The sequence below is a fragment of the Pollicipes pollicipes genome, unplaced genomic scaffold (assembly GCF_011947565.3).
Source record: "Pollicipes pollicipes isolate AB1234 unplaced genomic scaffold, Ppol_2.1 Scaffold_1600;HRSCAF=1878_pilon_pilon_pilon, whole genome shotgun sequence".
NCBI classification, from domain to species: Eukaryota; Metazoa; Arthropoda; class Thecostraca; order Pollicipedomorpha; family Pollicipedidae; genus Pollicipes; species Pollicipes pollicipes.
Window position 1 is genome coordinate 10,849,180 of NW_023595962.1, and position 25,079 is coordinate 10,874,258.

The window sequence follows — 25,079 nt, forward strand, 5'->3', positions numbered from 1 at the left end:
GCTCTAGTAGTGGGAGGGCTCTGAAATGTACCAAGCAATCACTTACGTACACTCACTTTGTGAAACATTGCATTCAGTCGATATGAGGCAATCCCCTAAGAACGAGACGATACTGTCACAAACACGCCCCGCAAGAAGAGGGGTCGAGTAGTCACATTTATCTGAGGTAATCAGTACCTCGTGTTGTGGAAGGTTGCAGCAGGTCTAAGTCTGTAGTCTATCGGGGTGGTGATACGCTTTAGCACGGAAAACATTTGTATTTCATTGGTTATTTAGAATCGTCTCGGCGTAACAGAAGCATTGAGTGAAACAGAAACAGTGTTAGTATCTCTGCAGAGATCATACGTAAACAAATGACGAGGAAGTAAACATTCTAAGCGTCATTAGTGACTACATGGAGCTGCCTGAAAACAGAGCGTCCAGGCGCCAAGCACAGTCAGTTCGAACAAAGCGTGAAGTCAACTGTGCCTATTCGCCGTTACGTATCCGACCTTAGCCGACCTCAATTGAGCTCTGACTGACCATAGGCCGGGGCAGCGTAGTCTCCGTGTCCGCCGTAAGGCGTGCGGTCGTAGCCGGCCGGCTGGTAGCCGTAGCCGCTCTGCTGGTAGCCGTAGCCGCGGGGCTGGTACGAGTAGCCTGCGGCGTGCGGACGGGGGCTGTACCTGCACGGGATGACGAGGCCGCGTCAATGGCGTGGGGGGAGGGTGTCTTAACTGTCACTGTTCTACAGTGTCTCATTCGAAAAAAGAATATTCACAGTGAAACGATCTTGATGCTGGCTTAACATGGATGTGGAAAGGCACATCAAAGCTGACTGCCTTCTGCATCACAGCTTGCTGTACCAAATGTAACAAAAGTCATCTCGCTGTTTTTTGTTCAAGGTGGCGCACCGCATCTGTAAGCATCAGCACACCACGGCTCTCTGTGGCGCCCCCAGCCCCGCTGCACACTCACGCGTTGTCGTGGCCGTAACCCTGGTCGCGACCGGCGTAAGTCACGCCCTGGTAGCCGGCGGCGTAGCCGTAGACGGCGGTCGGGGCGTAGCCGGAGCCGTAGCTGGGGCGAGCCGGGGCGTAGGCCGACTGGTGGTACGTCTGCACGGGCTGGTAGCTCGGGCGGTAGCTGCTCTGATGGGGCGCGGCGTACCCCTCCGAGGCGTAGCTAGCCGGGCCGTGGTTGGGCGAGACGGGGGCGTAGCTGGGGGCGGCGCCGTGGTAGGAGGAGCTGGGCGAGTAGACCGGCTCGGCGTGGTTCGAGGGGTCCGACGAGTAGCTAGTAGACGGAGCGCGGTAGGACGAGCTGCTGGACGAGTAAGAGGGGGACGGAGCGTGGTACGAGGAGCCCGACGAGTAGCCAGTAGACGGAGCGTGGTACGACGAGCTGGACGAGTAGGTGGGGGACGGAGCGTGGTACGAGGACCCCGACGAGTAGCCGGTAGACGGAGCGTGGTATGACGAGCTGGAGGAGTACGAGGGGGACGAAGCGTGGTACGAGGAGCCCGACGAGTAACCAGTAGATGGAGCGTGGTACGACGAGCTGGAAGAGTAAGTGGGGGACGGAGCGTGGTAGGACGAGCCAGAGGCGTAGCCAGCCGACGCCGCGTGGTAGGAGCTGGCAGGGGCGTAGGTGGTGGAAGGAGCGTGGTACGTCGACAATCCAGAGCTGAAACGAGGCCGAGATGTCAAACGAAGTCAGCTGAATTCCTAAAAAAATTCATGGAGTCGGTTATACGTTGCCCGTGTGTGCATGCCGCACGAAAAGGTAAAATTAGCTCGAATAAGGTGTGCTCAAACCAATTTCATCCAAATCATCCTAAAATGGTGAATATGGCACGACCCCCCCCCCCCACACTTCCATTTCCACGGATCAGACTCTTTACCTTCTGCCGGCATCTCAGTTGGTTGGTTCTCCCCAGCGTTTGGCAAAGGGAGGTGACAGCGATCAGCGACTTACTGCACCGAGCCGAGGCTGCTGTGGGAGAAGCTGGTGGACGAGCTGTCCGTCTTCAGGTCCTCAGCCGCCTTCTTCTCCTCGGCGGCCAGGCAGGCCGTGGCCAGAAGGCCCACCACAAACAGCTGCCGACAGAGCGGCCGGTCAGGTCAAGGCATGGCATGGCAGGGCAGGTCAGCAGGGCAAGGGAGTGCAGGGCAGGGCAGGGCAGGGAAGGACAGGGAAGTGCAGCGCAGGTACATGACAAAGCCGCCACCGTAGCATCGTTCGGTTCTTTAACTTCTCGCGTTATTGGCGAATTTTGCCATAGTGAATTATTGTTTGATTCGACACACGTTTATATTACACTACTTAAACAGTGAAAGAATTAACTATTTGGGTAGACTCGTAGAAACTACACCACCTTGATTCGTTTGAAGATGTCTCGCCAAACGAGTTCAATTTTTGACACCTACGGCCGGTGACACCTACGGCTGTTTGGGGTTTACCAAATGACCGTCTGAGGTGACGTGAGATGAGCTGGCCATTTGAGGCCATAGACGTTTTGCCAAAATATTCGGTAAAAAAATATTTCACATATGTATGTCAGTAACAAGTGCAGACAGACAGAAACGAGTAGGTACACCTTACATTTTTTCAAGCGTGTGAATTATCTACGTTACGTGATCAAACTGAACCATAAACATCGGGGTGGTAACCTTCCTTTGATCTGATTTGAACCTGCCCTGGCCTGAGCTTTTCCCGTGACCCTCATCGGCAATATCGTATGGCTATGTGTGGTGTGAAAATGCTTGGCCTCCTTGTTTCCAGCTAAAAAGCTCTATAAACATGATGACGATGGTCTGAGAGATCTGAAGGTATTCGATGGCTTGGTGATTTTGTTTCACCATCATCACCCCAATAGACAGCACGCTAAATCCAAGGCTTTTAAAATTATTGTATCACCAAGAGAAAACTCTAGTAAATTATGGAACCGAGATCAAGTGAGAGAGCAAGACGCAAGTTTCTTTTTATGTAAGCCAAAATCCATTTTTCCGAAGCTACCTACTCCATTAATATTGCTCCCGATCTACGCGCCATGGCATGAAATCTGCCTGAGTAAAGCTTACTTAGAGTGCCCCTGTGCTAGAACGCTCGATAGTGTAGTTGAATACCTATCTCAATAGTGCTGTTGCCTCGTCATGAAAGGGTGTGTTCGACGCCATGAATTTTTAGAGCAACATTAGTTCTCAAATGCATAGATATTTTTCACATTTTTCCTGTGTAATGGATATCCGTTTCTTCATACATAAGTGTGAATCTTGACACCTTTTTGCGGAGCCACCGATCACAGAAAACGAAATTAAGGCGATTTGTTTTAGACCGTCGTGAGACAGGCACCAATGGGAGGGGGGGGGGGGGGGGAACAATGGGCATTACAAAGCAAATTTGCTTTAGAGCTGTCATTTATCAATCTTACCAGACGGGTCAGCACGTTGAGGGCGGCTCATGATCACCGATGCCTTTGGGCGGTCCGATGTTGATTTTCTATGGATCAATGAAGCGACGTGATCCTCATCACCGATAGACGAGTCTAGCATCGAGTCACGTGACGTCGAGAAGGCTGTATGCCGTCTGGCACGGACTAAGTCAATGTTCTCTAGACTGTAGCAGCTGTCCTCACAGAAAACTTTAATACCCGAACCTCGTGTTTTTAACCTATCGGCGTCGATGAGTCTGAACATTCAGTTGTTGACTGCTGAAACTGTTGGAAACAGTGGTCTTCAGCAAGCAATGTCAGTCGGCTAAGTATACAAGTATCTTTGTTGTCCCAAACTAGAAATGAAATATAGCAATAAGTGGGTAAACTTGACCATGTTTTCGCAGACTATATTTGATTTGATTTTCTCCATGTGGTTTTAAGGTTTTGACAAAGCATGAACCACGTGACCAAGAGTTCAGAGTCAAAGGCTTATGGTATAGTCACTGGCAGTGAAGGGTGTACAGCCAACTGTTGATAAAGATAGGCATTCGTTTGACTAGAGTCCGAAATATCGCGGGAGAGGTTAGTGCACCAGCCCATTCGAGGGTGCACAAATACAGGCTGGATGTGCTCGTTTCCTGATGTGGCGGCTCCTGTCCACACGGCCCCAACTCACCTTAGTGAACATGTTTGACACTTGTGAGTCCGACTGCAACGTTCACTGACTGCAGCTGAGGTCTGCGTCTCCCTTATATACCGCCAACCGCGCCACACCACTTTCCCGCCTCTAGCCCGGGGCGTCGGCACGCGCCAAGGTTGACACCCACCCAGAGACCCACCGTCCCCTCGGCTGACTTGAGAAGGGGGGGGGGGGGAGGCGTGGCCGGGGCGTGGTACTCTGGCAGGCAATCTTCATCCCGGTCATGACCTGTGATGGCCTGGCGTGCCGTCTTTCTCATGTGCGATCACACAGGGGCGTCTCTTTACCACTGTGATGAGGCACACGAGGTGAGGGAGCGTTTGGATGAGGACTTCTGTGCTGAGAAATGAACGGTGGGGAGGGGGGGGGGGCACTTGTAGTACCACTCATGCGCAAGGTGAGGGAGTGTTTGAATGAAGACTTCTGTGCTGAGAAATGGGCAGAGGGTGCAGCACTCGCAGAACCACTCATGCGTGAGGTGAGGGAGCGTTTGGATGAAAACTTCTGTGCTGAAATATGGGCGGCGGGGGGGGGGGGGGGGCACACGCAGGGCCACTCATGCTCGGGGTGCTTTGTCTTGCATGTCAACGGGACTGAAACACTGTTAATATAGGAGGTCTGGGGTGAAGGGCAGGAAACGATTACCCCGCCGGATCAGGCGTTTTCATGACGTGAGCGCATGGGTCGATGCGACGGAACCCCAGCACAGGCCATTTTAAAGTGTCTCAAATACAAATGTCTTTGAATTAAGCTCAGTTTGCTTTGCGACGGGCAAAAGCTGCCCGTCGCAAAGCTAGCAAAAGTTTTGTTTGAATATGCCAATAATTGGTCCCGTTTGGCTCAGACAAGAGCCCATTGTCAAATCGAACTAAGCTACTTCAGTACGCCAATATTTGCGACGCCACACAACATTACAAAATTGCAACCTTAAAGGAGTGCTCGTGATTCATTTGAAGCAAACTGAGATGGGGTTCATGTGCTTGAAGGGAGCACCGATGATGTAGAGTCCCGTTACGTGACGGTAACGTCACTGCCACACACCAACGGGAAATTTCTCGGTTCCCGCCCGCCGTCCGCGCCGGCCGCAAATTGCCGTTGAGTGACTTTAATAAAACATAGCGTTACTCAGTGTCTATTTATGCTACAGACATATCGTTGGCGTCGAAACATTCGCAATAAATACCCCTGAGCCTACTGAGAATTCAGGCTCATTTGCACGACACGCCAGGGCTCATTTAGTCAAATTTCTTGCGCAAGTTCACCTTCCTCCCAACTATCGGGGAGAGGGTTTCCATAACGCGTGTATGATTTACTTGATGTGCTTTTGCAATCGGGAAGTCGCAATCGCCATAGATGTGAAGATAATGGAGTTAATGATTGCTCAAGCTGTTGTCATTGTCGACGTGGCCATGATTGTCGCTCGCGTCGTCGCTAATGGATTGAGCATTAGATGAATCTGTGATGCCTGCACTTTCTGCCAAAGATGTCACAATGCATGAAGTGACGATGTTGAAAATGTAGCATCCATGCTGTCAAAGGTCGCATCGAACGCTCCCAAACAATCTCGCATGCAGAATACGTCAGAGCCAATAACCTTAATATTGTTTACCTGGTAACAATGTAGGGCAGAGAGGTCCGAAACAGGCGAGATCTTGCAACACCAATTAGGGTCATTTCTATAACAATAGCAGAGCCATGTTGTTGCAGGGCATCTTCCTTCTTGGTGATGGTGATATTCAGGTCAGGTCTTGTCACGGCATGCGCATACAGCACTGCCTCGAGAACATTCTGTTCAGCTAATGAAGAAAAAATTTCAAAGCGTTAACATCGTCACTCAATACATTGCTGTTTCAGTTGAAGAAAGCTCCAGATATAAACAGAACAAAGACATTTTAGCCACCGTTGAAATAAAGTTGGCGAAATCCGGTAACTCATTTTTTGGGAGGGGCATTTCACTAGGAGGACCCCACGGTAACACTGTGTCCTCCCTCCCCCGCCAAGAGTCTGGCTGTGCCCTTGACCCCAGGGGAAGATCCAGGATTTCATAAGACTCCAGGTGTGTATGAGATCTTGGGGTCATGATCCAAAACCTTTTTGAGCACATGTCTACTTGAGGCATGACAGATCATCTCATGGTTTATTCAACCTCCTGTACCTGACTTTGCTTGGCACATTAGATTTTCAGTAGGCCGAATTTCCAGTTGGTGGCCTCAGCTGATCAGATGCTTCAAACGTCGTTATGTTCAGGCCAGACAGGATTTCCTGTTTAGGTGAGGTGTTTTGGTATTTTTGATGTTCCGAACAGATGTTATTCGGAACGCCGGAAATGCCGGAAGTTTGTAGGTATTGTAAGCTGTGTTTTGAACAAATTTTGCATATCAGAAAAAATGGCACTTGTAGGGCTTGTTTGTTAGAAGAGATCGGGTGCCTAATGGATATGCCGTGAGCATATCAGATGTTTTAATAGAGTTGTCGGATGAAGAGCCGCACCCAGGCCTGGAGGCGCTTGACAGTACCTTCCGCGTGATAGTTAGGTAACAGGCAGTGAGCAGTAATGACTCAGGTGACTCAAGACTCTAGTCCGACCAGTGCCCGAAACAAGGCCGGTCCACTCCGGTCCACCGTCAACTCGTGCCCGATGATCATGGAACACTGAGAATATAGCCACTGACAATATGTGAGACACAACAACGATGAAGGTGTTCTGAGGAAATTTTGCGTAGCAGTTGACTTTGTCCAGCATTCTAACTTTAGCCTGAGAGAGATAAATGACTCCCCCATCTTTTAAAGCGTTGTCTTAATGATGGAGTCGCACGCGACTTCACAGGTTTGACCTTGGCCTGAACCGATAGTCGTATCGGCAGTGGCACGTGTGAAGGACGTAGTTTTGCAAAATGAATGAGTGGGGCTGATTAGTGAAAAATGGCTCTACACCAATAAATTAGGCCAGCAAAGGGGTTGAAGCATAAGCTGCGGATATTGAAGGCCTCAAAACATCAAACGGCATCCCGTCCGTGGTGTAGAGCTTTGTCTCCGATTTATGTCGCATGGTGTACTTGTCATGTCTAGTCAACAGAGGTCAAAGGCCAGTCAGCCGAGGTCAAATATCATTACCTTTTTAACGCCTTACCGTAGCATGTCAAGAATTCGTGGTGTACACTTAGTGGAATTAAAACGAGCAAACATGCGCTTTCACCTAATAACGTAACCCCGTTCTGGGCCGGAGAATGAATTCCCCCCTACCCTTTTTCTGTGGTTTCTTTAAAACGGATACCTGTCGGTGGTTGAACACTCGAAATTTTTCTCAATATTTGCTACCACAGACTGAGCCAAATCTTAGAATCCATGGTATGGGCAGGAGCAGTTCCAGTGCTCAATATTGGTAGGGAACAAGTGGGATTTCACGGTTATGGCAGGATGGTGACTCTCGGAGTTGTATGCACAGCCTAGCATTCGCAAGGCATACTCTTACTTCCGGCAAATAACGCAGCTGAAACAAGAGTGTGACATTGCAAGATACGATGCAGAATGGCAAAAGCGGTTCCAGCGCTGCAAAAAGCAGGAGTTTTCAAACCGTGTCAAATGTATCACGGATGCAAAATGCAAAGATGTAAAAGACGTTGTGGTAATTAGGTGCGGAGCTTTATATTCCAGATCAATTTTACACTAAACATTATATATATATATATATATATATATATATATATATGTATATATATATATATATATATATATATATATATATATATATATATATATATATATATATATGGTAACAAAGGGTTGTCCCAGTTTGGCAACTGTGTCGTAAGGGAATGCAGCGTCATACTAAACCATCTTCTGTCTGCTCCGAGCTGAATCCGGAGCCCATTATATTCCCCTTCCAGGCCCATGTAGTGCAGAAGCACAACAGTCACTTGTATGAGCAATGCTGGGACGATGCAAAAAGGCCAACGCCAGGCGACATAAGTCGCATCAGGCTTGGAACATGTTTCAAGGGAGTGTTCTACGTTAAAAGAGTTTTAAGCGAACATCAGATATGATGAAATAACCTCACTTACAACTACTGGTATACGTTTCAGTGGAAAAATTACTTACACAAACATGCTCACTATATAGTGTATCTGCTGTTCATTATGTGATTGCTCCATAGAGCATTTGCACGAGGGCATTCGCTTGTAGTTCTTCATCCTCCCGAGAGGTGGCGCGCGGCGACGCTAGATGTGTGCTGAATCGCATATTTTTTAGCTGCGCGTGCTTTGGCCTGCTCTCGTGGTGCTCTTGCCTATTCATCTACGGTTTTAAGGCGCGTATTTCTATTCACATACTTCATTATGGCACTTTTATTAAGCTATTCGATGTTGGAGTTGGGCTGACGGGCTTGGAGCGCCCACGTAGTTTTGGTATGGGGTGCACGGGCTCACATAGGTAAACCATCTCGTTGTCTGTTACGTTCTGATAGTGGCATGTTATCTGACGATGGACTGAGCACAGTCCTCTTTGAACGTGAAGAAACAGAGAACACAAATCAGAAGTTTATTTACAGCGCACAAATCACTTGGCACACTCGCTGAAGTCAGGTACGTGACAAAAATCACTCTACATTCCTCCGCCACTCCGCAGAAGACATAAACAGCGCGAAACATAATTCATACGCATGCATTGCCTGTATTCAATGCAGTGTAATAAATAAAGTGTTTCTAGCAGTCGAGAAAGGTAGAGTGGATTGATGTCTTCATTATCTAGACCTTCTTCAACAGATCTAGGCCTGTTCCCTGGGAGCCAGTCAACGCTCTAGTAGTGGGAGGGCTCTGAAATGTACCAAACAATCACTTGTGTACACTCACTTCGTGAAACATTGCATTCAGTCGATATGAGGCAATCCCCTAAGAACGAGACGATACTGTCACAAACACGCCCCGCAAGAAGAGGGGTCGAGTAGTCACATTTATCTGAGGTAATCAGTACCTCGTGTTGTGGAAGGTTGCAGCAGGTCTAAGTCTGTAGTCTACCGGGGTGGTGATACGCTTTAGCACGGAAAACATTTGTAATCCATTGGTTATTTAGAATCGTCTCGGCGTAACAGAAGCATTGAGCGAAACAGAAACAGAGTTAGTATCTCTGCATAGATCATACGTAAACAAATGACGAGGAAGTAAACATTCTAAGCGTCATTAGTGACTACATGGAGCTGCCTGAAAACAGAGCGTCCAGGCGCCAAGCACAGTCAGTTCGAACAAAGCGTGAAGTCAACTGTGCCTACTCGCCGTTACGTATCCGACCTTAGCCGACCTCAATTGAGCTCTGACTGACCGTAGGCCGGGGCAGCGTAGTCTCCGTGTCCGCCGTAAGGCGTGCGGTCGTAGCCGGCCGGCTGGTAGCCGTAGCCGCTCTGCTGGTAGCCGTAGCCGCGGGGCTGGTACGAGTAGCCTGCGGCCTGCGGACGGGGGCTGTACCTGCACGCGATGACGAGGCCGCGTCAATGGCGTGGGGGGAGGGTGTCTTAACTGTCACTGTTCTCCACTGTCTCATTCGAAAAAAGAATACTCACAGTGAAACGATCTTGATGCCGGCTTAACATGGATGTGGAAAGGCACATCAAAGCTGACTGCCTTCTGCATCACAGCTTGCTGTACCAAATGTAACAAAAGTCATCTCGCTGTTTTTTGTTCAAGGTGGCGCACCGCAACTGTAAGCATCAGCACACCACGGCTCTCTGTGGCGCGCCCAGCCCCGCTGCACACTCACGCGTTGTCGTGGCCGTAACCCTGGTCGCGACCGGCGTAGGTCACGCCCTGGTAGCCGGCGGCAGGGGCGTAGCCGGAGCCGTAGCTGGGGCGAGCCGGGGCATAGGCCGACTGGTGGTACGTCTGCACGGGCTGGTAGCTCGGGCGGTAGCTGCTCTGATGGGGCGCGGCGTACCCCTCCGAGGCGTAGCTAGCCGGGCCGTGGTAGGGCGAGACGGGGGCGTAGCTGGGGGCGGCGCCGTGGTAGGAGGAGCTGGGCGAGTAGGCCGGCTCGGCGTGGTACGAGGGGCCCGACGAGTAGCTAGTAGACGGAGCGCGGTAGGACGAGGAGCTGGACGAGTAAGAGGGGGACGGAGCGTGGTACGAGGAGCCCGACGAGTAGCCAGTAGACGGAGCGTGGTATGACGAGCCGGAGGAAAATGAGGGGGACGGAGCGTGATACGAGGAGACCGACGAGTAGCCAGTAGACGGAGCGTGGTACGACGAGCTGGAAGAGTAAGTGGGGGACGGAGCGTGGTAGGACGAGCCAGAGGCGTAGCCAGCCGACGCCGCGTGGTAGGAGCTGGCAGGGGCGTAGGTGGTGGAAGGAGCGTGGTACGTCGACACTCCGGAGCTGAAACGAGGCCGAGATGTCAAACGAAGTCGGCTGAATTCCTAAAAAAAATCATGAAGTCGGTTATACGTTGCCCGTGTGTGCATGCCGCACGAAAATGTAAAATTAGCTCGGAAAAGGTGTGCTCAAACCAACTTCATCCAAATCATCATAAAATGGTGAATATGGCATTAACCCCCCCCCCCCCCCCTTCCATTTTCACGGATCAGACTCATTACCTACTGCCCGCATCTCAGCTGGTTGGTTCTCCCCAACGTTTGGCAAAGGGAGGTGACAGCGATCAGCGACTTACTGCACCGAGCCGAGGCTGCTGTGGGAGAAGCTGGTGGACGAGCTGTCCGTCTTCAGGTCCTCAGCCGCCTTCTTCTCCTCGGCGGCCAGGCAGGCCGTGGCCAGAAGGCCCACCACAAACAGCTGCCGACAGAGCGGCCGGTCAGGTCAAGGCATGGCATGGCAGGGCAGGTCAGCAGGGCAAGGAAGTGCAGGGCAGGGCAGGGCAGGGAAGGACAAGGAAGTGCAGGGCAGGTACATGACAAAGCCACCACCGTAGCATCATTCGATTCTTTAATTTCTCGCGTTATTGGGGAATTTTGCCGTAGTGGATTATTGTTTGATTTGATACACGTTGATATTACACTACTTGAACAGTGAAAAAGTAACTACTTGGGTAGACTCGTAGAAACCACACCACATTAATTCGTTTGAAGATGTCTCGCCGAACGATTTGAATTTTTGACACGTACGGCCAGCCCGGCTGTTCGGTGTTTACCAGATGACCGTTTGAGGTGACGTGGGATGAGATGACCGTTTGAGGCCATAGAAGTTTTGCCAAAATATTCGGTAAAAAAATACTTCACATATGCATCTCAGCAATAAGTGCAGACAGACAGAAGCGAGATGGTATGCCTTACAAACTTTCAAGCGTGTGAATTATCCACGCCACGTGATCAAACTGAACCAAAAACATCGAGGTGGTAACCTTCCTTTGATCTGATTTGAACCTGACCTGACCCGACCTTATCCCATGACCCTGATCTGCAATGTGGTATGGCTACGTTTGGTACGAAAATGCTTGGTCTCCTTGTTTCCAGCTAAAAAGCTCTATAAACATGACGGCGATGGCCTGGAAGATCTGAATAGTATTCGGTGGCTTGGTGATTTTGTTTCACCATCATCACCCCAATAGAGGGCACGGTAAATCCAAGGCTTTTAAAATTATTGCATCACCAAAATAAAACTCTAGTACGTTATGGTACCAAGATCAAGTGAGAGAGCATAAGGCAAGCTTCTCTTTATGTGAGCCAAAATCCATTTTTTACGCAGCTACTTATTCCATTAATATTGTTCCCGATCTACACACCGTGACATGAAATCTGCCTGAGCTTACATAGATTGCCCCTCTGCTAGAACGCTCGATAGCGCAGTTGAATACCAATCTCAATATCGTTGTTGCCTCGTCATGAAAGGGTGTGTTCGACGCCATGAATATCTAGAGCTACATTAGTACTCAAATGCATAGATCTTTGTGACATTTTTCCTGTATAATGGATATCCGTTTCTTTGTACATAATTGTGAATCTTGACACATTGTTTTGCGGAGCCATCGATCACAGAAAACAAAATTAAAGTACTTTGTCGGTAGCCTGTCGCGGGACACGTACGAAGGGAGCAGCAATGCACATCATAAAACAAATTTGCTTAAGAGCTGCTAGTTATCAATTTACAAGACGGGTCAGCACGTCGAGAGCGACTCGTGATCACTGATACTTTTGGGCGGTCCGATGTTGATTTTCTATGAATCAATGAAGCCACGTGATCCTCATCACCGATAGGCGAGTCTAGCACCGAATCACGCGACATCGAGGAGGCTGTATGCCGTCTGGTACGGACTATGTCAATGTTCTCTAGACAGTAGCAGCTGTCCTCAAAGTATACATACTTTAAAACCCAAACCTCGTGTTTTTAACCTATCGGCGTCGATTAAGTCCGAACATTCAGGTGTATGGCATATTCAGTATAGGACAACCGCTGAAACTGTTGGAAACGGTCGTCTTTAGCAAGCAATGCCAGTTGGCTGAGAATACCTTACAGTCTTAGTTGTCTCAAACTTTAATAAAATGTAATAACAAGCGAGCAAACTTGACTATAGTTTCGCATGCTATATTTGGCTGTATCTTCTCTATGTGGTTTTTCGATTTTGACAACGTGTGACCCATGTGAATAAGTGTTTAGAGTCAAAGGCTTACGGTATAGTTAAAGGCTTACGGTATAGTGAAGGGTGTACAGTCAACTGTTGATAAAGATGTATAGTTGCCGAGACAGTCTGCTATCGATAAAATAGTAAATTTCCGAGGGGTGATAATCCATGGAACAAATGTGATGGTACCTCATTAAATTACTTAATCACACGCACACACGCTGCCATATTGTACGAAATCAGCCAAATTTGCATGCAAGATAGGCATTGGCTTGAATACGAAATATCGCAGACAGGTTAGTGCACCAGCCCATCGAGGGTGCACAAATACAGGCTGCATGTGCTCGTTAGCTTTTGTGGCGGCTCCTGCCCACACGGGCCCAACTCACCTTACTGAACATGTTTGATGCTTGTGAGTCCGACTGCAACGTTCACTGACTGCAGCTGAGCTCTGCGTCTCCCTTATATACCGCCAACAGCGCCACACCACTTTCCCGCCTCTAGCCCGGGGCGTCGGCACGCGCCAAGGTTGACACCCACCCAGAGACCCACCGTCCCCTCGACTGACTTGAGAGGGGGAGGGGCGTAGCCGGGGCGTGGTACTCTGGCAGGCAATCTTCACTCCGGTCATGACCTGTGATAGTTGGGTGTGCGGTCTTTCTCATGTGCGATCATACAGGGGCGTCTCTTTGCCACTCTGATGGGGCACAGGATGTGAGGCAGCGTTTGGATGAAGATTTCTGTGCTGAGAAATGGGTGACGGGTGGAGCACTCGCAGGACCGCTCATGCGCGGGGTGTTTTATCATGCATGTCAACGGGACTGACCCAGTGTTCATATACGAGGTCAGAGGCGAAAAGCAGAAAACAATTACTTCCGCCCGGATGAGGCGTTTTCATGATGCGAACGTATAGGTTGATGCGACGGAACCCAGCCCCGCCATTTCAAATTGTTTTGAATAAACATGGACTTAAGCACGCCTATGTTTACGGCGCCACACACCATTGCAGAATTGCAACCATAAAGGGATGCTTGTGATTCATTTGGAGCAAACTGAGATGGGGCTCATGTGCTTGAAGGCAACATTGATGATGTAGAGTCCCGTTACGTGACGGTAACGTCACTGCCACACGCCAACGGGAAATTTCTCGGTTCCCGCCCGCCGTCCGCGTCGGCCGCAAATTGCCGTTGAGTGACTCTAATAAAACATAGCGCTCCTCAGTAACTATATATGCTGCAGACATATCGTTGGTGTCGAAACACCCCTAATGAATACTTCTGAGGCTACTGAGAATTCAGGCTCACTTACACGACACGCCTGGGGCCATTTGGCCAAATTTCTTGCGCAAGTTCGCCTCACCCTCCAACTATCGGGGAGAGTGGATCCTTAACGTGTGCATTATTTACTTGATGTGCTTTTTCAATCGGTAAGCTGCAAGTGCCATGGATGTGAAGATGATGGAGTTAATGACTGCTTATACTGTTGTCATTATCGACGTAACTATGATTGGCGCTCTCGTCGTAGTTAATAGATTACGCATTAGGTGAATATGTAACGTCAACAATGTCTCCCAAAGATGTCACAATGTATGAAGTGGCGATGTTGAAAATTTAACATCAATGCTGTCAAAGGTCGCATCAAACGCTCCCAAACATTCTCGAATGCAGAACACGTCAGAGTCGCTAACCAAAATATTGTTTACCTGGTAACCATGTGTGGCAGAGGGGTTCAAGACAGGCGAGATCTCGCAGCATTAATTAGGGTAATTTATATTGCAATAACTGGGCCATGTTGCTGCAGGACATCTTGCTTCTTGGTAATGGTCATATTTAGGTCAGGTCTTGTCACGGCATGCGCATAAAGCGTTTCCCGAGAACATTCTGTCCAGCAAACTGAGAAAAAAGTTTCAAAGCTTTAACATCGTCACTCAATACATTGCCGTTTCAGTTGAAGAAAGCTGCAGATAAGAATAGAAGAAATCAATTCTGTCCACCGTTGAAATAAAGTTGGCGAAATCCGGTAACTCATTTTAAGGGGAGGGGCATTTCACTAGCAGGACCCCACGGTAACACTGTGTCCTCCGTCCCCCACCAAGAGTCTGGCTGTGCCCTTGACCCCAGGGGAGGATCCAGGATTTCATAAGACTCCAGGTGTGTATGAGATCTTGGGGTCATGATCCAAAACCTTTTTGGGCACATGTCTACTTGAGACATAGCAGATCATCTTTTGATTTATTTAACCTCCTGTACCTGACTTTGCTTGGCACGTTAAATTTGCAGTAGGCCGAATTTCCAGTCGGTGGCCAGTTATTTAACCTCCTGTACCTGACTTTGCTTGGCACATTAAATTTGCAGTAGGCCGAATTTCCAGTCGGTGGCCTCAGCTGATCAGATGCTCTGAACCTCTGATGTTCGGGCCAGACGGGATTTCCTGTTTAGGTGAAGTGTTTCGGTATTTTTGATGTTCCGAACAGCTGTTATTTGGAACGCCAGAAATGCCAGAAGTTTGCAGGCATCGTAAGTTGTGTTTTGAACAAAGTTTGCGTGCCAGAAAAAATGGCATTTGGCATTGATCTTTTTTAAAAGAGATCGAGTGCCTAATGGATATGCTGTGAGCATATCAGATGTTTTAATATAGTTTTTGGCTGAAGAGGCCTGGAGGCCTGGCCTGGCCTGGAGGCCCTTGACACTACCTTCCGCGTGATAGTTAGGTAACAGGCAGTAACCAGTAATGACTCAGGTGACTCAAGACTCTAGTCCGACCAGTGCCCGAGGCAAGGCCGGTCCACTCCGGTCTGCCGTCGGCTCGTGCCCGATGATCATGGAGCACTGAGCATATAGCCACTGACAATATGTACGACGCAACAACGATGAAGGTGTATTGAGGAGATTTTACACAGCAGGTGACTTTGTCCAACATTCTAACTTTGGCCTGAGAGAGATAAATGACTCCCCCATCTTTTAAAGCGCTGTCTTAATGATGGAGTCGCACGCGACTTCACAGGCTTGATCTTGACCTGAACCGATTTTCGCATTCCCCGTGGCACGTGTGAAGGACATAGTTTTGCAAAATAAATGACTGGGGCTGGTTAGTGAAAAATGATTCTACACACCAATGAATCAGGCCAACAAAAGGGTTGGAGCCTAAGTTGGGGATATTTAAGGCCTCAAAACATCACACGGGAATCCCGTGCGTGGTCTAGAGCTTTATCTCCGACTTAGGTCGCATGGTGTGCTTGTCATGTCTAGTCAACAGAGATCAAAGGCCAGTCAGCCGAGGTAAAATGCCATTACCGTTTGAACACCTCATCGTAGCGTGTCAAGAATCTGTGGTGAACACTTAGTGGATTCAAAACGAGCAAACATGTGCTTTCACTTAACAATGTAACCCTGTTCGGGGCCGGAGAATGGATTTCTCCCCCCCCCCCCACATACACTTTTTCTGTGGTTTCTTTAAAACGGCTATCTGTTGGTGGTTGAACATTCGAAATTTTCCTAAATATTTGTTTCCACAGACTGAGTCAAATCTTAGGATCCATGGTATGGGCAGGAGCAGTTCCAGTGCTCAATTTTGGTAGGGAACTCAAGTGAGATTTCACGGTTATGGCAGGATGGTGACTCTCGGAGTTGTACGCACTGCCTAGCATTCGCAGGACATACTCGTACTTCCGGCAAATAACACAGCGTAAACAAGAGTGTGAAATTGCAAGATACGACACAGCATGGCAAAAGCGGTTTCAGCGCACAAAAAGCAGGTGTTTTCAAACCGTGTCAAATGTATTACGGGTGCAAAATGTAGAGATATAAAGACGCTGTGGTAAGTTGATGCAGAGCTTTGCATTCCACATGAAATCTAAGCAAAACATGACATATGCTCTAACAAAGGAGTGCCCCAGTATGGCAACAATGTCGTAAAGGAATGCAGCGTCATACTAAACTGTAAACTCTTTGCTCTGAGCTGAGTCCGGAGCCCATTATATTCCTCTTCCATTCCCATGTAGTGCAGAAACACAACATTGACTTGTTTCAGCAATGCTGGGACGATACAAAAGGCGAGCGACAGGCGACATAAGTCGCATCAGGCTTGGAGCATGTTTCAAGGGAGTGTTCTACATTTGAAGAGTTGGAAGAGAGCATCAGATGTGATGAAGTAACCTCACTTACAACTGGTAGCATCCGTTTAAGTGGAGAAAAAATATCTAAAGAATAAAAGTTCACTTTTTAGTACATATGCTGTTTATTATGTCCTTGTTTGACTGCTCCACAGAACACTTGCATGACAGCATTCACTTGTAGTTCTCCGATCTTCCGAGAGGTGGCGCGCGGCGACGTTAGATGTGTGCTGAATCAAATTTTTTGGCTGCGTGTGCTTTGGCCTGTTCTCGTGGTGCTCTTGTCTTTTCATCCACGGCTTTAATGCGTGTATTTCTATTCACATCCTTTATTATGGCACTTTTATTAAGCTATTCGAGGATGGGCTTGGCTGACGGGCCTGGAGCGCCCACCTAATTTTGGTATGGGGTGCACGGGCTCGGAGATGCTGCAATATTGAGCCTCATTTCCTCAGGCCGTCTAAAACTGGTCGGGGTCCTGCCATGCATTCAGCAGCTGCTGTGGCTGTTCAGGCCCTTCGTCACTCAGTGGCGGACGAGAGAAGAAAATGCAGTCGTGGGCCAAGGCTCAGCCTGAAAACCAGCCAGCACGAGGGTGGAGTTTGAGTACATACTCTTCTGACCAGGATTTTCCGTAGTGTGGGGCTAGTCCGTCTGTGCTCATAGTGGCAACAGCTTTCCCTGAAACTTATCGAAAGTCAATGTATTACTGAGTGTATCGTATGCTTGTGTTTAAATGTTATTGAGAATTGTGGTCATGAGACAGGCGTCAGATGATATGCCAAGCCAGGCCACCAGTTGATTGTGCTGACTTTCTTGCCATTTTTCGTTGAATGGTTTATGCCTACTTTGTTGACGGCAATGTCCTTATACTGCACCGCACTTGCACTTGCTGCTTGCAACAATTTGGCCTCAATTGAATTTGATCCGCAGCAGAACATACGCACTTACCAGCCCTGGCGTTATTCACAGTCGCGGCTTAACCGGCTTATGTTAATCAAGTACGAACGTGACGTCATATTGCTACTGATTTAGTGTCATCACGAGGTAAACCATCTCGTTGTCTGTTACATTCTGATAGTGGTTTGTTATCTCACAATTGGCTGAGCACAGTCCTCTGTGAACGTGGAGAAACAGAGAACACAAATAAAAAGTTTATTTACAGCGCACAAATCTCTCGGTACACTCACTGAAGTCAGGTACGTGACACAAAATCACTCTGCATTCCTTCCACACTCCGCAGCAGACATCAACAGCGAGAAACATGATTCATGCGCATGCATTGCCTGTGTTCAATGCAGTGCAATAAATAAAGTGTTTCTAGCAGCCGAGAAAGGTAGAGTGGATCGACGCCTTCATTATCTAGACGTTCAGCAGATCTAGGCCTCTTTCCTGGGAGCCAGTCAACGCTCTAGTAGTGGGAGGGTTCTGAAATGTACGAAACATTCCCTTATGTACACTCATTTCGTGATACATTGCACTCATACCGTGCAATGTACCGCAAATGTACCGCAATGTACTCCCACTTCGTCAGACATTGCATTCAGTCGCTATGAGGCAATCCCTTAAGGACGAGACGATACCGTCACAAACACGCCCCGCCAGAAGAGGGGCCGAGTAGTCACATTTATCTGAGGTAGTCAGTACCTGATGTTGTAGAAGGTTGCAACAGGTCTAGGTCTGTAGTCTACCGGGGCGATGATACGTTTTAGCAAGGAACGCATTTGTACTTCATTGGTTATTTACAATCGACCTGGCGTAACAAAAGCATCGAGTGAAAAGGAAACGGTCTTATCATCTCTGCATAGATCATACGTCAACACATGGCGAGGGAGTAAACATTCTAAGCGTCATTAGTGACTACTTGAAGCTGCCTGAAAACAGAGCGCCCAAGCGCCAAGCACAGTCAGTTCGAACAAAGCGTGAAGTCAACTGTGCCTACTCGCCGTTACGTATCCGACCTTAGCCGACCTCAATTGAGCTCTGACTGACCGTAGGCCGGGGCAGCGTAGCCTCCGTGTCCGCCGTAAGGCGTGCGGTCGTAGCCGGCCGGCTGGTAGCCGTAGCCGCTCTGCTGGTAGCCGTAGCCGCGGGGCTGGTGCGAGTAGCCTCCGGCGTGCGGACGGGGGCTGTACCTGCACGGGATGACGAGGCCGCGTCAATGGCGTGGGGGGGAGGGTGTCTTAACTGTCACTGCTCTACATTGTCTCATTCGAATCAAAAATATTCACAGTGAAGCGATCTTGATGCTGGCTTAACATGAATGTGGAAAGGCACACCAAAGCTGACTGCCTTCTGCGCCACAGCTTGCTGTACCAAATGTGACAAAAATCATCTCGCTGTGTTTTGTTCAAGGTGGCGCGCCGCAACTGTAAGCATCAGCTCACCACGGCTCTCTGTGGCTCGCCCAGCTCCACTGCACACTCACGCGTTGTCGTGGCCGTAACCCTGGTCGCGACCGGCGTAGGTCACGCCCTGGTAGCCGGCGGCGTAGCCGTAGCCGGCGGCAGGGGCGTAGCCGGAGCCGTAGCTGGGGCGAGCCGGGGCGTAGGCCGACTGGTGGTACGTCTGCACGGGCTGGTAGCTCGGGCGGTAGCTGCTCTGATGGGGCGCAGCGTACCCCTCCGAGGCGTAGCTAGCCGGGCCGTGGTAGGGCGAGACGGGGGCGTAGCTTGGGGCGGCGCCGTGGTAGGAGGAGCTGGGCGAGTAGGCCGGCTCGGCGTGGTACGAGGGGCCCGACGAGTAGCTAGTAGACGGAGCGCGGTAGGACGAGGAGCTTGACGAGTAAGAGGGGGACGGAGCGTGGTACGAGGAGCCCGACGAGTAGCCAGTAGACGGAGCGTGGTACGACGAGCTGGAGGAGTAAGAGGGGGACGGAGCGTGGTACGAGGAGCCCGACGAGTAGCCAGTAGACGGAGCGTGGTACGACGAGCTGGAAGAGTAAGTGGGGGACGGAGCGTGGTAGGACGAGCCAGAGGCGTAGCCAGCCGACGCCGCGTGGTAGGAGCTGGCAGGGGCGTAGGTGGTGGAAGGAGCGTGGTACGTCGACACTCCGGAGCTGAAACGAGGCCGAGATGTCAAACGAAGTCAGCTGAATTCCTAAAAAAATTCATAGAGTCGGTTATACTTTGCCCGTGTGTTCATGCCGCACAAAAATGTAAATTACTTCGGAAAAGGTGTGCTCAAACTAATTTCATCCGAATCATTATAAAATGGTGAATATGGCACGACCTCCCCCCCCCCCCCCCGCTTCCATTTCCACGGATCAGACTCTTTACCTACTGCCGGCATCTCAGTTGGTTGGTTCTCCCCAGCGTTTGGCAAAGGGAGGTGACAGCGATCAGCGACTTACTGCACCGCGCCGAGGCTGCTGTGGGAGAAGCTGGTGGACGAGCTGTCCGTCTTCAGGTCCTCAGCCGCCTTCTTCTCCTCGGCGGCCAGGCAGGCCGTGGCCAAAAGGCCCACCACAAACAGCTGCCGACAGAGCGGCCGGTCAGGTCAAGGCATGGCATGGCAGGGCATGTCAGCAGGGCAAGGAAGTGCAGGGAAGGGCAGGGCAGGGAAGGACAGGGAAGTGCAGGGCATAACAGGGCAGGGCACGTATATGACAAAGCCACCACCGTAGCATCGTTGGATTCGTTAATTGCTCGCGTTACTGGCAAATTCTGCCAGAGTGGATTAGTGTTTGATTTGATACACGTTGATATTACACTACTTGAACAGTGAAAAAGTGACTACTTGGGTAGACTCGTAGAAACTACACCACATTAATTCGTTTGAAGATGTCTCGCCGAACGAGTTCAATTTTTGACACCTACGGCCGGTGACACCTACGGCTGTTCGATGTTTACCGAATGACCGTCTGAGGTGACGTGAGATGAGATAATCGTTTGAGGCCATAGACGTATTGCCAAAATATTCGGTAAAAAAAAATATTTCACATATGTATATCAGTAACAAGTGCAGACAGACAGAAACGAGTTGGTATGCCTTACATGTTTTCAAGCGTGTGAATTATCTACGTTACGTGATCAAACTGAACCAAAAACATCGAGGTGGTAATCTTCATTTGATCTGATTTGAACCTGACCTGACCCGACCTTTTCCCATGACTCTGATCCGCAATATTGTATGGCTACGTTTGGCATGAAAATGTTTTGTCTCCTTGTTTCCAGCTAAAAAGCTCTATTAACATGATGACGATGGTCTGGAAGATCTGAAGGTATTCGGTGGCTTGGTGATTTGTTTCACCATTATCACCCCAATAGAGGGCACGGTAAATCCAAGGCTTTTAAAATTATTGCGTCACCAAAATAAAACTCCAGTAAATTATGGCACCGAGATCAAGTGAGAGAGCATAACGCAAGTTTCTCTTTATGTAAGTCAAAATCCACTTTTTCCGAAGCTATTTATTCCATTGATATTGTTCCCGATCTACACACCATGACATGAAATCTGCCTGAGTAAAGCTTACGTAGATTGCCCCTCTGCTAGAACGCTCGATAGCGTAGTTGAATACCAATCTCAATAGCGTTGTTGCCTCGTCATGAAAGGGTGTGTTCGACGCCATGAATATTAAGAGCTACATTAGTACTCAAATGCATAGATATTTTTCACATTTTTCCTGTATGATGGATATCCGTTTCTTTGTACATAATCGTGAATCTTGACACATTGTTTTGCGGTGCCACCGATCACAGAAAACAAAATTAAGGTACCTTGTCGGTAGACTGTCGCGAGACACGTACGAAGGGAGCAGTAATGCACATCATAAAACAAATTTGCTTAAGAGCTGCTAGTCATCAATTTTACAAGACGGGTCAGCACGTGGAGAGCGACTCGTGATCACTGATACTTTTGGGCGGTCCGATGTTAATTTTCTATGAATCAATGAAGCCACGTGATCTTCATCACCGATAGGCGAGTAGCACCGAATCACGCGACACCGAGGAGGCTGTATGCCGTCTGGCACGGACTATGTCAATGTTCTCTAGACAGTAGCAGCTGTCCTCAAAGTATACATACTTTAAAACCCAAACCTCGTGTTTTTAACCTATCGGCGTCGATTAAGTCTGAACATTCAGTTGTATAGAGTACATTCAGTATAGAACAACCGCTGAAACTGTTGGAAACGGTCGTCTTTAGCAAGCAATGCCATTTGGCTGAGCATACCTTGCAGTCTTAGTTGTCTCAAACTCGAATAAAATGTGATAACAAATGAGCAGACTTGACTATAGTTTCGCAGGCTATATTTGGCTGCATCTTCTTTATGTGGTTTTACGATTTTGACAAAGTGTGAACCATGTGACTTAGTGTTTAGAGTCAAAGGCTTACAGTATAGTCACTGGCAGTGAAGGGTGTACAGTCAACTGTTGATAAAGATGTATAGTTGCCGACATAGTCTGCTATCGATAAAATAGTAAATTTCTGACGGGTGATAATCCATGGAACAAATGTCATGGTGCCTCATTAAATTACTTAATCACACGCACACACACTGCCATGTTGGACGAAATCAGCCAAATTTATATGCAAGATAGGCATTCGTTTGAATCCGAAATACCGCGGACAAGTTAGTGCACCAGCCCATTCGAGGGTGCACAAATACAGGCTACACGTGCTCGTTAGCTGATGTGGGGGCTCCTGCCCACACGGGCCCAACTCACCTTACTGAACATGTTTGATGCTTGTGAGTCCGACTGCAACGTTCACTGACTGCAGCTGAGTTCTGCGTCTCCCTTATATACCGCCAACAGCGCCACACCACTTTCCCGCCCCTAGCCCGAGGCGTCGGCACGCGCCAAGGTTGACACCCACCCAGAGACCCACCGCTCCCTCGGCTGACTTGAGAGGGGGGGGGGGGGAGGCGTGGCCGGGGCGTGGTACTCTGGCAGGCAATCTTCATCCCGGTCATGACCTGTGATGGCTTGGCGTGCCGTCTTTCTCATGTGCGATCACACAGGGGCGTCTCTTTACCACTGTGATGAGGCACACGAGGTGAGGCAGCGTTTGGATGAGGACTTCTGTGCTGACAAATGGACGGTGGGGAGGGGGGGGGGGGCACTTGTAGTACCACTCATGCGCAAGGTGAGGGAGTGTTTGGATGAAGACTTCTGTGCTGAGAAATGGGCAGAGAGTGGAGCACTCGCAGTACCACTCATGCGTGAGGTGAGGGAGCGTTTGGATGAATACTTCTGTGCTGAAAAGTGGGCGGCGGGGGGGGGGGGGAGCACACGCAGGGCCACTCATGCTCGAGGTGCTTTGTCTTGCATGTCAACGGGACTGAACCAGTGTTAATATAGGTCAGCGGCGAAGGGCAGGAAACGATTACCCCGTCGGATCAGGCGTTTTCATGACGTGAGCGCATGGGTGGGTGCGACGGAACCCCAGCACAGGCCATTTTAAAGTGTCTCAAATACAAATGGCTTTGAATTAAGCTCAGTTAGTTTTGCTACGGGCAAAAGTTACCAGTTTTGTTTTAATATGCCAAAAATTGGTCCTGTTTGGCTCAGACAAGAGCCCATTGTCAAATCGAGCTAAGCTACTTCAGTACGCCAATATTTGCGACGCCACACATTACAGAATTGCAACCTTAAAGGAGTGCTCGTGATTCATTTGGAACAAACCGAGATGGGGTTCATGTGCTTGAAGGGAACACTGATGATGTAGAGTCCCGTTACGTGACGGTAACGTCACTGCCACACGCCAACGGGAAATTTCTCGGTTCCCGCCCGCCGTCCGCGTCGGCCGCAAATTGCCGTTGAGTGACTGTAATAAAACATAGCGCTACTCAGTAACTATTTATGCTACAGACATATCGTTGATGTCGAAGCATCCGCAATAAATACCCCTGAGCCTACTGAGAATTCAGGCTCATTTGCACGACACGCCAGGGCTCATTTAGTCAAATTTCTTGCGCAAGTTAACCTTCCTCCCAACTATCGGGGAGAGGGTTTCCATAACGTGTGTATTATTTACTTGATGTGCTTTTGCAATCGGGAATTCGCAAGCGCCATAGATGTGAAGATGATGAAGTTTATGATTGCTTAAACTGTTGTCATTATCGACGTAACTGTGATTGTAGCTCTCATCGTCGTTTGTGGATTGTGCATTAGGTGAATATGTAACGTCATCAATCTCCCAAAGATGTCACGATGTATGAAGTGACAATGTTGAAAATGTAGCACCAATGCTGTCAAAGGTCGCATCGAATGCTCCCCACCAATATCGCATGCAGAATACGTCAGAGCCAATGACCTTAATATTGTTTACCTGGTAACAATGTAGGGCAGAGAGGTCCGAGGCAGGCGAGATCTTGCAACACCAATTAGGGTCAATTCCATAACAATAGCTGAGCCATGTTGCTGCAGGGCATCTTCCTTCTTCGTGATGGTGATATTCATGTCAGGTATTGTCACGGCATGCGCATACAGCACTGCCTCGAGAACATTCTGTTCAGCTAATTAAGAAAAAATTTCAAAGCGTTAACATCGTCACTCAATACATTGCTGTTTCAGTTGAAGAAAGCTCCAGATATAAACAGAACAAAGGCATTTTAGCCACCGTTGAAATAAAGTTGGCGAAATCCGGTAACACATTTTTGGGGAGGGGCATTTCACTAGCAGGACCCCACGGTAACACTGTGTCCTCCGTCCCCCACCAAGAGTCTGGCTGTGCCCTTGACCCCAGGGGAGGATCCAGGATTTCATAAGACTCCAGGTGTGTATGAGATCTTGGGGTCATGATCCAAAACCTTTTTGGGCACATGTCTACTTGAGGCATAACAGATCATCTTATGGTTTATTTAACCTCCTGTACCTGACTTTGCTTGGCACATTAGATTTTCAGTAGGCCGAATTTCCAGTTGGTGGCCTCAGCTGATCAGATGCTCTAAACGTCTTTCATGTTCAGGCCAGACAGGATTTCCTGTTTAGGTGAGGTGTTTTGGTATTTTTGATGTTCCGAACAGATGTTATTTGGAACGCCAGAAATACCGGAAGTTTGTAGGTATTGTAAGCTGTGTTTTGAACAAATTTTGCATACCAGAAAAAATGGCACTTGCCATTGATCTTTGTTAGAAGAGAACGAGTGCCTAATGGATATGCCGTGAGCGTACCAGATGTTTTAATAGAGTTTTTGGCTGAAGAGCCGCACCCGGGCCTGGAAGCGTATGACAATGCGTGCTGCGCGATAGTTAGGTGACAGGCAGTAACCAGTAATGACTCAGGTGACTCAAGACTCTAGTCCGACCAGTGCCCGAGACAAGGCCGGTCCACTCCGGTCCACCGTCAACTCG

The 25,079-nt window shown here is 49.0% G+C and overlaps 2 protein-coding genes and 1 long non-coding RNA gene across 3 annotated transcripts; all 3 read right to left on the minus strand.

Moving 5' to 3' along the window:
• Positions 1–995, minus strand: LOC119102995 (uncharacterized). The gene is made up of 3 exons (XR_005094733.1): positions 958–995; positions 523–665; positions 1–20 (listed from the first exon to the last, which is right to left on the minus strand). It is a non-coding gene; the product is annotated as an uncharacterized LOC119102995 (long non-coding RNA).
• A 2-nt stretch (positions 996–997) lies between these two features.
• Positions 998–4,103, minus strand: LOC119093767 (DNA-directed RNA polymerase II subunit RPB1-like). Its single transcript, XM_037216778.1, has 4 exons — positions 4,092–4,103; positions 1,957–2,078; positions 1,087–1,665; positions 998–1,004 (listed from the first exon to the last, which is right to left on the minus strand). Exons 1-4 carry the CDS (start codon positions 4,101–4,103, stop codon positions 998–1,000), a joined length of 720 nt encoding a protein of 239 aa, XP_037072673.1.
• Positions 4,104–8,825: 4,722 nt separating this feature from the next.
• On the minus strand, positions 8,826–22,461 carry LOC119093776 (prisilkin-39-like). The gene is made up of 5 exons (XM_037216789.1): positions 22,450–22,461; positions 20,136–20,257; positions 19,212–19,853; positions 18,776–18,918; positions 8,826–8,926 (listed from the first exon to the last, which is right to left on the minus strand). Exons 1-5 carry the CDS (start codon positions 22,459–22,461, stop codon positions 8,910–8,912), a joined length of 936 nt encoding a protein of 311 aa, XP_037072684.1. The 3' UTR covers positions 8,826–8,909.
• Positions 22,462–25,079: the final 2,618 nt, after the last annotated feature.

Excerpts from the sequence above, each read along its gene's own strand:
- LOC119093767 (XM_037216778.1), bottom strand. Across the intron at positions 1,666-1,956 it reads AGCAGCCTCGGCTCGGTGCA|CTCTGGATTGTCGACGTACC; the intron begins GTAAGTCGCTGA and ends GCCTCGTTTCAG.
- LOC119093776 (XM_037216789.1), bottom strand. Across the intron at positions 19,854-20,135 it reads AGCAGCCTCGGCGCGGTGCA|GCCTCGTTTCAGCTCCGGAG; the intron begins GTAAGTCGCTGA and ends TTTGACATCTCG. Across the intron at positions 18,919-19,211 it reads GGTTACGGCCACGACAACGC|GTACAGCCCCCGTCCGCACG; the intron begins GTGAGTGTGCAG and ends CATCCCGTGCAG.